This window comes from Paralichthys olivaceus, chromosome 22 (genome assembly GCF_024713975.1).
Source record: "Paralichthys olivaceus isolate ysfri-2021 chromosome 22, ASM2471397v2, whole genome shotgun sequence".
In the NCBI taxonomy this organism is placed as follows: domain Eukaryota; kingdom Metazoa; phylum Chordata; class Actinopteri; order Pleuronectiformes; family Paralichthyidae; genus Paralichthys; species Paralichthys olivaceus.
The window spans coordinates 2,636,570-2,649,950 of NC_091114.1; the positions used below are offsets into that span (position 1 = coordinate 2,636,570).

General features: G+C 43.2%; 1 protein-coding gene across 2 annotated transcripts; it reads right to left on the bottom strand.

Moving 5' to 3' along the window:
* Positions 1-39: 39 nt before the first annotated feature.
* On the bottom strand, positions 40-12,656 carry LOC109637683 (mucin-5AC). Of its 2 annotated transcripts, none has more exons than XM_020100217.2 (7): positions 12,518-12,656; positions 7,846-11,331; positions 6,577-7,266; positions 3,882-3,931; positions 3,735-3,796; positions 3,298-3,645; positions 40-2,200 (listed from the first exon to the last, which is right to left on the bottom strand). In XM_020100217.2, exons 2-6 carry the CDS (start codon positions 11,131-11,133, stop codon positions 3,329-3,331), a joined length of 4,407 nt encoding a protein of 1,468 aa, XP_019955776.2. In that variant the 5' UTR covers positions 11,134-11,331; positions 12,518-12,656; the 3' UTR covers positions 40-2,200; positions 3,298-3,328. The 2 variants fall into 2 exon arrangements, with proteins under 2 accessions (XP_019955776.2, XP_019955778.2); XM_020100219.2 differs by having other exon boundaries at positions 12,231-12,528.
* Between the last annotated feature and the right edge of the window lie 725 nt (positions 12,657-13,381).

A 13,381-nucleotide genomic window follows, 5' to 3' on the forward strand; every position in this document is an offset into this window, starting at 1 on the left:
ACCTGATACGCGGGAAAAAAGATGTCAAAGGACAAACCCAAAGGTACAAAAGGTTTATTACTTAAAAGGCATTGAAACATTCCCTTTGAACTGGTAAACAAGTCAGAATTACATTCTCAGAAGGTAAATTAGCTTGGTCACTTCCAGCTATTTACAGTGTTGTGGCTGTGCAGGCAGCTTCTCAAAGCAGAACTGACCTCCGCAGCCTTGTGCTCAAACAGATTTTTTTTTTTTTTCAGCATTTTTCTCTACAATAATACAAAGAAAACATGGGAATGGTTTCCAGAGCTCATCTCTGGTACACAACTCTTCATCCATGTACTACTCATGCAGGAAAGCCTTTTGATCCTCAATACTCACAAATGAGATGCTTCTCTAACATGGAACTACCTATGGTTATGAATAATGCATCATCAATAATATAGAGAAGATTCAATAAATAATAAATTAAGTTGCACAAAGTCAAATAAAAATTTGGCATCTTATAATCACCTTTGTTTTTTTTGTGTGTATTTACAGTGCAGAGAACTTTACACGCGGTGAGGCTGACATGAACAGCAGGAGCGTTTTGTTTTTTTTCAAAGAAATTGTACTATTTAAAAATTTGTCTCGACGAAAAAAAGTCGCAGAGGACATGTGTAAAGTTTAAGGTTCGAACAACACGGTGCTACCACATACAAAAACATGTGGAACAGTTCCTGATGCCAATATAACAATTCAGTAAATAATAAGGGTCTCAGACCTGAATCACACCTGCAGGAGTGCAGGAAAAACTTTATACAAATCTGATAGCAACTATCAGTTCATACAACTACACTACAGTATAAAGTGTTTTGATTCTTGTGCTGTATGTGTGTAGACACATTTTCTGATAGCTGGCTGACACTGGGATTCAATCTACATTTACTAAATAATCTACTATAAATATCTATAGTTTGATAATAGCTCTGATATGACTCCGACAACAGCTATTACAACACATCCTTCAAAATCTGACACTGCACCTTTATATTTTATACCATTTTATTCATCTGTTCGATCGTTCAACAATGTCTGATACAACCCTTCTCTCTGTTTTTAAGCTGTTTCATATCCCATAGTTCTCATTTAATCGTAAGGTAGTCGCTCTGGTGACTCATCATTGGTCTGACTTTAAAGCGAGTCCATGTAACTGTTGGACAAAAAAATTAAAAAGTTGAATTCATATCAGTGTAACAGACCCTGGGTTAATTCGTTAACCTCAGGGCTTTTCTGCCGCAGCCGTCTTTAATCTGACCTGTAGCTCGAATGTGACCACTGCTGCTGTGTCTGCTGGATAAATAAATCAACAGAATGAAAGCAAGCCTTAGGAGGGAAAACTAAAATCTTACGTTTCACCTGTAACTGTGCCACAGTGGGTTGTATTTTCAAGGGTACTTTTGTGATCTCAAAAAGTTTCAAGAATGACCTGAAATCCTGGATCTTTAAATCTAATATTTTTTTTGCAGCACTGGCCATCACCTCATCATGCTCGCATTAGCGTTGTGTGGAAGAGAAGTTGAACTGAGTAGCACAGTGTGCGTAAAACGATGCAGTCAAGGGTCTGGCTTAAGCAAAGCATTAAGCACAGTGGGATTACAAAAATATATTTAGAATTTAAAAATACCTTTGAAAGAACAGCCCACATCTAAAACAATGTGTTTTTTCCCCCTAGGGTTTGCACACTGCTAGTTATGTCTAATCCATCAGATTGGATTCATAGTTCGTGGCAAACATTTAAATAACTGGGGATTTTAAATAAAAGGAGCAAAATTCAAATGAATTAAAATGAATGTGTATTTGATTTTTGTCTACTAAAGAGATCCAGGGTGCATTTAGTCCATCTTAGCACAGAGACTGTGTTCCCCACAATGTTGGACCTCTCTATTAAATATTTAAATATTACAAAATCTCAGTTGTGGCAGCTTCAGTAGAAAAGTGTCCGTACTGAAGAAACAATATTACAATCCTGGCGGGAAAATGAGGTAAAGCTGCTGTCAGGGCGAGCGCAGCATTCTTTTCAAGGTGACTTTCTATGAAGGTAAACAAATTGATTGAAAAAAAAAAAAAAAAAGAACAATAAATAAAGAAGACGACGCAAGTGTGGGGGTTCTCTGCGGGTCCAGGATCTTCAGTTGACTCCTGCAGGACATGTTCTCTTCTAATCACTTCCTGCCTTATTCTGCAAAACAAGTCAGACAGTTTTGGGATATGAAAAAAATGGCAGAGGTGCGTTGCATGGAGCAAACGTTGAGATGATGCTCTTATACAGTTCAACCAGTAGCTATTATTTCACAAACGTAGCAGACCAAGTGAATAGGTTGTCAAACTGAGGGCCAAATATGTGTAATCTGTAAAGTAGTTGATAATGATGCTGGATCACTTCAAGCCTCTCAGGTTGATATTTATTTATTATTTTAAACCAGTGACAGGAAATAGTTGAGTTGTCATTTCTTCAGTTTAAATTTACAATGTTCACCCATTTCTAAGTTTGGCAACTCCAAGAGATAATCTAAGAACAGAGCAGTTGCCGACAGAAATTCAGTGCTGCTGTTAATGTTGCATACATTACATGTCGGCTATTTCAGAGGTCTGTTAACAATCAGTCACTCTTCAAAATAAAAGCACTGCAATTCAGCTGGAGGGCAGCACCTGCTAACTCTCATGAATGTCTCAGTCCAATGTTGTGAAATAAAAATGATCAAATCATCAAAATGATCCGACACGCGGTTCGACCCAGTTACCGACTGCTGCTGTGGTTTATCCGAGGATGTAGAAGACACATTCAACTCGGTCCACAGGCTGTTGTTGACGCTGTCCCGCCCGCACACACACAAACACACTGACTGCAACAGAGTGCTGATCGCCTGTTTATTCAACTTTCATGAATTTTGAACATATCACATGTCCAAATCATACAGATTTCCCCCGGGAAATTTAAAATAGACATGACAGGTGCGAAGTCAGTTAGATGAACGGATCGCTAGATATGCGTTCCACCGACAGACAGACAAGACGTTTGTGGAGTTAGTGGGTGGATCATCCACCAAAAGCTTAAATTAAACCACTGCCTCTATTCAGATGGATATTGTACATATCCATCATGAAAGCAACTTTACATTTTATAGGAGGATTGTTTGGATTTTCCAAAAGTTACATAGTCTCACTGCAATATCCAAACCATATCATGTGACCAGTGGTTGTCATGTTGGAGCTGGGCTCTTTCACTACTTGAACAACCATATGTATACAGCCGATAAACAATACATTAATAGCTACCTTGCACTCTCTACATGTCTTCTCTCTGAGGTCACGATGTACCGCTGTGCTGCTGGAGTTGGCTGGTGAAAAAGCGCTCCCGCTGGGACACCTGCTCGTCCCAGGCCTCCAATATTCGCCGTCTCTCCGCGGCTTCTAGCGTCAGGGTGTCTGGGTGGGCATCATCGATGTGGGCCCTCACGCCCTCCAGGCTGTGAGAGTACTGCAGCTCCCCACACACCATGCACACCAGCAGCTGGTTGAGTGGGTCGTAGTCCATGAGGTAACTGTACCTCCACACGCCGTCGGAGATGGAACCTTCCTCCCCACTGTTGTTCTCATAGTCAGTGAACAGCAGCTCTGGGTCGTCTGTGGGGACAGTAAAAGGAGAGTAGGTTTTGTGCTAACTTTGCCTTTGTGCATTCTTTAGGTTCAGTGTGACAGCATTAATACTCCACCTTCTTCCGGTGCTGTGTAATTTGGATACGGAAATGATTCCTGGTCAGTGTCCACTGAAGTGCTGTGACAGAAGGAGAACAGTTCTATTAATCTCCATCCTACACAGAGCCTGTAGCAGATGTGACAAAGGGAAACAAAGCTCCCACCTCATTAGATGTTCTGACTCATCAGAGGAGCTCAACCACTGACCAGAATCCTACAGAGGAAAAAAAAGGAACAGAATTAGGTTCACACTATGTTTCCCAATTCAGTTTTTACTTCTTGCTGTGCTACATTAAACATTCAGTCACTAATAAGAGGCATTAGATAAGCCAATGAGCATAATCTAATTTACATATATAATAATATCAGAGAGACAGACATAGAAAGAGAAGCTGGAGGCTGAGCAAACAGTTGAGCTCATGGTGGAAGCCTTTTCATATTACATCTCATTGTAGTTGACTATATGGTGGTTGTGTGCCTCTTTTGTTTGTCTCTTTGAAATTGCCGTGTGCCTCTATACAGTTTTTTTGTGTCGGCTCGCTCAGGGCTGTAAAATTCATACTGGCGCTGTGGTCAGAAACTCAAAATAATCTCCCTTCCAAACCACTATTCTTTGACCCCAGCAGAAAATGTCACGAGGTCAAGGAAAGGTGTGAAGGGGAATGCCTCGTCGGACATTTTTAGTTCAGGCAGAGAAAAAAAATGTAACCATCAGTTACTCACAAGAAGAACATCTAACAAAAAAAAAAACAGGATTTAAATGTTGAACTGATAACATGAGGAATATTAGTGGAGAAAACCTTACATCATTTGGGGAAGTTATTTTCTGAGCATTCTGCAATTCAGGGATTAAAATTACTTTGATTATGATATTTATATATGTATCTTGTTCTGATTATAATATTTATATTTATATATTGTGAACTATAAATTCAATATGCCCATGACTGCCTCCTCTGCTTTTTTTATTATATTTATGTGGATCTGTCCTGGTGCAACTAAGAGATTATGTCACTTTAAACATTGCTGCCACAAAGAATTGTGGGACTGCATATTCTCCTTTTCTTTCATAAAGGATGCTCCAGTGTTTCCTATGCTAAAGGAGATCAAGTTAGGAAGCATTGAAGCTCCTTTCTTTATCATTTAGAGGATTTGAACAGCATTAATTATGGCGGCGGCTGAAAAACTAACTTTTGTCACTTCACTCAGTTAGGAAACTTCCGAAGCGAAAATGGATTATTCAAATGCATCCTCGGACTTCTCAGCTTGTGTATGCTGAAAGCTGTTTTCTGCGGCTTTGGAGGAACTTTGACACGGTTCTAGAGTTGTTATCTTGAGTTTTGAGACAACAAATTTGAAACACAAATTATCACGTCAGTTCTTATCTCGCTACGAGCACAGACTTGTTCATTACAATCGACCTCGTCTGAACCATGAATAAAGTTCTTAAAAAGATATGAGAATAACACTGAGGGTCTGCGGGTAGAGTCAGTTACAGCGACATTAGAGTGAAACCGAAATGATGATCACATAACTAGAAAGGAGAAGAAACAGTGGATATTATTCTCTAACTCAAAAGTATAAGGCTAAAGACAAACTGTGAATAAGCAGAAGGACTTTATTAAGTTATTATTAAGTATTTCTCTTTTTGGTCTGATGATGAACAAACTATTATGAACATGTCTTACAGAAAAACAAATGTGACGTCAATGCTGCTGCTGCCAAAGCAGAGAGGAGGGAGGCGGAAGATGAGCTCAGTCTAACTGACATGTTGATTTATACTTATGGAAATATTCAACAGTTTGTGGATTGTTTTTTAATGAAATAAAACAGAGGCTTTAGTTTTTATTTTTCTTGGTCTGATCTGCGGTAATAGAATAAAACAGTAAAAGCAAACACCGACAGGTTTTATGTTGGCTGTCAAAGGATCTTTGGTGAATTAAAACTAAACTATAATACTAGTGTAGTGATGCATTTATATAGTGATAATTTCTCCCTCTGTTAGAAGCTCTGTTATGAAACCATCCCGCTCAGCTATAATAATATCTGCTGATATTTATTGTTTCTCAGGTTACTGTTAACTCTTTCGTTCCTGTCAGGATCCTGTAGACCGGTGACTCTGGTTTTCCTGTGTGAAAGGAACCTAACATGCTCTGGGGCTTGTCAGTGGTTTAGCATAAGTTACCATGGTGATTTTGTCCAGCTAGAAGTGAACCAGCTTGGTAGGACTGAAAACAGAGCTAAAACTGAAGATACCTCCATAACCACAGATCCTGCTTTGTAGTAGCGGACTCAGGTGGGGGCCGAACAAAATGGCACTGTCTGACTAGTGGCATTATGGGAGTTGTAGGATCTAATTTCTTTGGAACTTGACCAACTAGTGATTTAAAGTCACAATATTTCAAATTTGATATGAGTCTCTTTGTTAAAGGCTGATTCAAGATGAATAATGATTACACTTTATGATATCAGAGATGGTTAGAGGATATATTTGCACTGTACCAGAAAATATACCAAAAAAATTGGTTTTAATTTTTTCATTCACATAATCCATACACAAGGTAACCAGTCTATGACAACAACCACTGTGTGGGGAAACTATCTAGTGCTCACAGGTTTAAATGATCATAATAAAGTACAGATAGAATAAAACAAGGTTTGGTTTCGGTTAAGCTGTGCTTTTATATCTATTCTGCTCTGTTTACACTGTCTCCCTATCTCTCTTTTATTTTCTTACTCTCTCTTTCCAATACAGCATTAAGGTTTCTATTCTTAAACCTAAAATAGAGATTTAACCCACAAACCGACTGCATCCTACCTTTATCATCTAGTTGATTTTTATATCTGTGTAGCTCTTACCTGTGCCAGTGCGTCCTGTGCAGGTAGGATGGGCCTCCAGTCTTTGGCAACTCTCTTCGTGGTGCCTGCCTTGTCCTGAATGGCCTTCCGGGCTCGCTGCTCCTTCTTTTTTATCCTCCAGTACTCTCGCTTCCTCCTCAGAAAGTCCTCCTCAGACTCCCCGGGGATTGGTTTTGGTGGAGCCATGGTGCTTACAGGCACCAGCTTACAGGGAGAATGCATCATATGTGAGGGGCTATGAAGCTGAGATGGGATTTTTATTGCACTGAGGGTGGGATCAGAAGTTTTAACATGGGGTTCAATGGGTTGCAGGTTGATGCTGGAAAGGGGGTTGTCTGGAGGCATCAGAGTAGGAAGGCAGGCTGAGTCCACATCTGTGCTCGGAGACATTGATATTTGAAAACGTGGCATGGCTTGCTGCTGATTCTCAGAAGCGTCTAGACAGCGTGACACGATCTGCGAAGGTCCAACGTCTGTGTTGTTCTGCTCACTTCTGGGTGAACAGGAGACACTGAGGACAGGCAGTTTCAACTGGAGTGCGTGCGGTGACTGTTCAGCATGACATGTTGTTGGGCTGAGAGCAGGGATGCTGGACACTGCTAGAGAGGCAATCGATGACTTGGATTTGAGAGCTGGCTTCACTTGAGGATTTACACGCTTAACATTGTTGAAGATACCAAAACCTGGAGCCTGAAAAACAGTAATAGAACATAAACAAAAACATTAAAATGCAAATTTAATATTTTTTGAGAAACACAAAGTGTTAAAGTGTCGAATTCCAGAGAAAGGTGTGCGGCTTCATCGTTCAGGTTTCATTTGGAGAGCAGTCTGGTCATGCCTGTGAGCCCTGAACTCTACTTTCATTCACTGATATTGAAATACAGAGCAAGGGTCTGTCTTTTGAGGGTCAAATCAATCAAGGTTCATTATCCAGTAATTACCAGAGACCCATAAAACTACACTAAGTTTTAAGGAATATAGTAACACAGATTGTATGGAGCCACTACGGGGACATGACCCAAAAGTATTTTTTCCAGAAGGTTATGGTGAGCATCAGTGCTGGATACTAAATTTTTTATTAAAAGCAGGTCAGCATGTTGTTTACATTCAGCATCAATAAATCCTATGTCTCTCAGCCTGTGGTCCATTGCTATAGCTTCTTGAGAGCTAATCGTCTAAAGAACACAGTTGCAAGGTGACTAACAGATAAGTATATGAAAAAGGAAGTAACTTCAATAGACAAGATAATAATAAAATGCGTCACTTCACCTGGGTTTGCCGACTGCTCACTCCTCCCTGCCTATCCTTCTGCCTGGCCTTTAACCTGGCCCTCTGCTGCCGCTTCATCAGCTTCCAGTACTCCCTCTTCCTCTGCAGGCTGGTCAAGCCGACCAGCTCAGTCCCCACGCTGTGATATCTTTGTGCTGATGGCGACATGCTGTTTTGGCACTCTTCTTGTGCCTGACACTGTTGTTCACCGTGTTCTTGCTGCGGGTGTAGCTCACCGACGGGCAGGTGATGGAGCTCTGGCGGCTCTGGGGAGCGGCGGTCTTGATGGTCCACCTTTTTAGCGCGAAGCCTCTGGGTTCTGCGTGGTGAGGACGGACCATCGGAGTCTTCCATGGAGGGGTTTAATGTGAATGTGGGAGAGGTTTGGGAGGCGTGCTCACAGGTGGGAAGCAGAATAACATCACTGGAGGTAGGAATAGGTGAAGGTGTCTCACTAATTTGTGGTGAGTTTTTGAAATGAGGGCTTGGTGAACGTGAGTGTACTGGGGCGTCAGTGTCTGGCTGCCAGCTTTTTATCTGCAACGTCAGGTTAGCAGCCAGAGGAGCCACCTCATCCTCTTCAAAAAAGAGCTGAGGTAAATTTGGCTTCATCTCTTGCTCTGAGGCCTCCTCTGCTGGCTCCGTTTTCATGTCAGGCTGCTGACTTTTACAGTCCCTCACTGTGCTAAGTGATTCTTCCAGGAGCTTCTTCATAGAGGCCACGGCTCGCAGAGTGGTAGCCTGGCTGTCTGCGCTCAGAGCCGGATCAGACTCTGGCTGGGGCGCTGGAGGTGGCGATGGCAGTGGCGGGGAGGTTGGGCGTTTGATATCTGGACAGATGGCTTGTTCTGGTTGAGAATTTAGGTCAACTGCTGGCACAGACTCAGTCTCTTGTTTTATCTCATTTGCATTTGGTGTAACGGGCACACTGTTGTCTGGGGGAGGTTGTGCGTTTTCTGTTGGGTTAGAGAGACGTTTGCTCAGTGGTGCAGAGTTCAATGCTACTTGCTTCTGGGCCTTTCTCCTCTGTAAGGCTGCATTGGCCCTCGCTTGTAAGACACCCTGCTTCAGTCGCGCCGCACGGGCTGCCCGCTGCTCACGTTTCTTTATCCTCCAGTACTCCCTCTTCTTTGCCATTCTCTCTTCCTCGGTAAGCCCTGGATCCAGAGACAGAGCCAGAGATTCAGCACTACTTGAAACAGCCATTTTCATGACGCAGCTCCCGAGGTTGGACCCTATCCTCGATCCTCCAGAAATGGCATTTTGACGGGTTTGAGGATGAGTGAGAGTCAGCTGCCCTACAGCTTGGGCTGATGGCGAGTGAGAATTAATTACAGTTGTGCTTTCACGTTGAGTCCTTGCTCTCGCTGACAGTAGTTTTGAATGTTTGTTGACTGACTTTCCAGAAAGAGGAAAAGAGACTTTCACCTGAGCTGGGCAGAAGGGCTGGTTTATTCTAACTGGGGTTACGCCTCTTCTTCTCGTATGAGGCTGATATTGAGGCTGTGTAACGTGGGTATTGCTGGAACTTTGGACATGAAGTTCTTCTTCACTTTTACGAGATGCTGTGTTGTGACATGTTGAAACCTGGGGGATTTTAATGGTCACTGTCCCATCCTCTTTGATGAACCCTCCTATGGTTTCAGACGCATGGGTGAGAGTGCTCCCCGCTGATTGTGTCAGTGCTCTGGCTTTCCTCATCTCCTCTAGGATATTCTGGTAGCGTTTCACTCTTCGCATCAGAGAGTCCCTCTCCTTCAACCGAGCTCTCACCTCTAGCGACAACTTAGCTCGCTGTTCCCTCTTTTTAATCCGCCAGTACTCTCGCCGTTTGGCTATTATCTGCTCGGGTGTGTCATTGGGGTCGATTCTGGGGATATTTCTGGTACCAAACACTGAAGCAAGCAGTGGGGACTTACATCTCATGTTTCTTTGAATCATCAAACTCCTCTGGGCTTCAATGAACCTCTGTCTAGGTGTTTTACATCGCACGATCCCTCTGGTAACATTGGAAAGATGTACATAACTTGGAAACCTTCTCAGCGTTTCCCCTGATTTTCTCACAGAAATAACGTCAGATGCAATTGCTGTCTGTGCTTTCCTGGTCTCATGTGGATTCTGCACTTTTATCTGCAGGTTAACTGTGGCCAAACTCGCTGCCCCAATTTGCAGTTTATCATTTCTCTTTTTGGCTGGCCTGAATGTAGCTTTGGCCTGAGTAGGACCCGCTCCTTCTAAAAACGACTGAGATGGAAGATGCTGACGTGCTGTGGGACCCATGTGTCTTGTTTTTTGTGCCATTTGCCTCTGTACCGTCATCTCTGTGGCCTGCGTCCTATCTCTGGCTTTAGCTATCTGAGCTGCCAGCTTTGCTCTCTGTTCTCGCTTTTTGATCCGCCAATGCTCTCTGCGTCTGGCCGCTCTCTCCTCCTCGGATTCTATGGAAGGTTGCGAGTTGCCGACACCTTTAGCTCTCTGTGTGGTGACCAAGGCACTCTTTGTTCCACTTGGAGGTGTTGTGTTCTCTTCTTTACCCTCTGTTTTTATGGAGATGGGGCCACATGGAGAGGACACAAGAATCCTACCCATGGCCACATTGGTAGGTGAGAGTTTGGGCTGACTGTGTGATGCAACATGTTGTTTGTGTTGCATTTTTAGGACTGATGTGCCTTGCATAGACACACGTGGCTGAGGTGTTGTTTGGGCAGAGCTGCCATTGGTAATTCTGGTCACTCTGACTAGAGGCACTGAGGAACTGGAGTTCAGCTGGGTTCCACTAGCTGTGGGTGAGGTAACGGCTCTGTTAACAGCCCCCCTTGTTGTTCTGCATTTTAACGTGGCTGTGTTGCCACTAGCAGCTTTGGCTGAGAGGGAACATGATGCTGGGAACTGAGGCAAGACCTTGTCGAGTTTCATTGTGTGGAACCACTTCGGCTTTTGGCTTTCAGGGGCTTCTAATGAACCCACTCCCAGTGCATTTGCACTATGGGATGCTGGGGAGACATCGGGTGTTTTATATGATTCGTCATTACTCTGCACAGGAGAAGAGGGAGCAGCTAAGCTACCAGATAAACTGGAATCCACCACTGCAGTGGTATTTAGATGTAGAAGCTTTTTCCCTCGACTGTACTGTGCTGGCTTCCCTCTTCGCTCGGACAGTCGAGCCCTCTGCTCTCGTTTCTTGGTTCTCCAGTATTCTCTCTTTTGGGCCAGGCTGGCATCATCGTATTCTGAGGCAGGGTGGTGGCGGTGGGACGCGGAACCACCTTTATCTTTTGCAGTTGGCATGCTGTTGCCAGCTTGGACAGCTCATCAGTTCTCATCCAACAGTACGGGTTGGTTCTTCCTTTGTCACACTGATTCAGTCCAGACTCCTTCACTGCCATTTACTCACATGGTGTCCTCCTATATGATGCTGCTGTAGGTGGTTTTCCTCCACTGAGCAGCGGCCGAATGTCTCAGACATCACATCAGTCTGCAGGTGTCCTGAGGAACAGAAGAGAGCTCTTTGTTACATCTCATTTTATAACAACAGTGTGAGTCAAGCATTTATCATACAAAGTAATTTAATATAAATGTATATATTTGCAATGGTTTAAATGGAGCAATCCCTCAGTTGCCACTTTATTAGGTACACCTGTACAATCCACTTAAATACAAAAGCTATCCTTAGAGAGATTTCAGTGCTCAAGTGAGATATATTTCAATTACACCCACATTGACTCACTTTTTGGGGGGTATACCTTTACAATATAATGCAATCCAATTGAACAGCCCTGACGAGTCTCTTATTAAAAGATTGTAATGTTCAGTTTTGTGAACAGTGTCAGGGAGGAGTTAAATTAACAATCAATATGTGATATTTGATGTGACAACTACATCCATTGCGATTATCCAATTCAAGCTTTTCACATGGGATAAATCATAAGGCTTACAGATTTCTGATAGTTCATGTTCAAAACGCAGGACATCACAACAAATCATTCCCCATGCTCCTTTTGCAACTTTTCTTCTTTCTGACCAAAGATCACTTCGGGTGTCACAATATTGCGAGTGTCCCCCATTCCCACTGAAGCCTTGTTCAAAACGGATCAATGCAAATGAAGACAATGCACGAGCACCGAGACGCCCATTTGCACTGTCACAACACAGTGCGCGAGGTCCACGTGAGACAGACAAGCGTCTCTAAACGGTAACGTATTGAAATGTGGCATCCGGACACATCCGCACAAACCACGTTCGTTTCCCCTCTGCATCTGTGACCCCGACACGTCGCGTACGGAAAATGTGGAAGCTACAGGAAGCAGGAAGGAAGCGGAGTGACACTGTCCCTTTAAAGCTGTCCCTCACTAACACTAATTCTGGCTGTCGAGGGCCATTTTTACCCTTTACTCTGGCTCTATTTGATCCCAAGCGCAGCCAGTCGACCCGGCGGAAGCACAATCGATGTTCGAGACAGAAATCCGCTGAGAGAAATCCCCACATTTGCGCGTAAATGGCGCATCAGGCGCAGTGTCTCCGTGCGGCACAATGGACAGGCTCTTCCTCCTCCTGTCCACACGGACTGCCTGAGTCTGCTGCCTGTCGAAAAGACACGAGAGAAGCCGAAGCGCTACCGCGGGAGAGCAGGCCGCTCGAAGGCGTGTGGAAGAAAAACATGCACATCAGTTACCTTTCTGTTACACATAACTTTCCGGGACAGTTTTTGGACACAGATATTTTTAGTGCCCGGACACTGCAGCTACTTTCCGCCTGCCGAGCTCTGAGGCTGCCTTGACAACGCTCCGAAAGTACCAGGATGTGGGACCTGGTTGCTCTCTCGCTCTCTCTCTCTCTCTCTCTCTCTGTGTGTGAGTGTGTGTGTGTGTGTGTGAACCGTATAGTAGCGTACAACAACGCCCCCCCCCCCCCTCTCTTCTGATCAGACCCACATACATTAAAATGATTTTCACCACAGTCAAACAATCAGCTGATATATGTCTCCTTATTCCCACCAAAGCTCGACTGTCACTTCTATTTCGGTGAAGCCTGTATTTGGGAGAAAGTAATTCAAAACCCGGGCAAAATAAAACTCAGTGTATTTCTGTTATAGCTCACATGGTCCTGCCTGGAACAGCTGGACAAAGGTCCATTGATTTATTGGCTTTTTCTGCAGACGAACTCATTTGATGGGTTTTTTTTTTTTTTTTAATGCAGGAGCTTCAGGGTTATAGATGCAGTTTATTGTTTTGGTTTGAATAAAAGAATCAAACTGTAATCAAACGTGCAATCGAGAAAGATCTTGGAGCAGATGCTTTGTAGCAGCAGAGTCCAGGGGAAGGACAAATAAGAAATTCATATCTTAATATTGTAAATTTTTTTCCTTTTATCAATATTATTGTGTTTATTTTTGATGGGCCAATCTTGTAAAGGGGCCAACGCCCAACAACAGAAGAATACTTCATTATTCAATTACAGTACATAGCACTAAATATCCAACAGAATCTATAACTAGAGTTAAAACGTTGATTTAATGGTAGAGCAACAATTTATAAAT

Excerpts from the sequence above, each read along its gene's own strand:
- LOC109637683 (XM_020100217.2), bottom strand. The coding sequence starts at position 11,133 with ATGCCAACTGCAAAAGATAAAGGTGGTTCCGCGTCCCACCGCCACCAC. Across the intron at positions 7,267-7,845 it reads TGAGCAGTCGGCAAACCCAG|GCTCCAGGTTTTGGTATCTT; the intron begins GTGAAGTGACGC and ends ACTGTTTTTCAG. Across the intron at positions 3,932-6,576 it reads CACAGGACGCACTGGCACAG|GATTCTGGTCAGTGGTTGAG; the intron begins GTAAGAGCTACA and ends TTTCCTCTGTAG.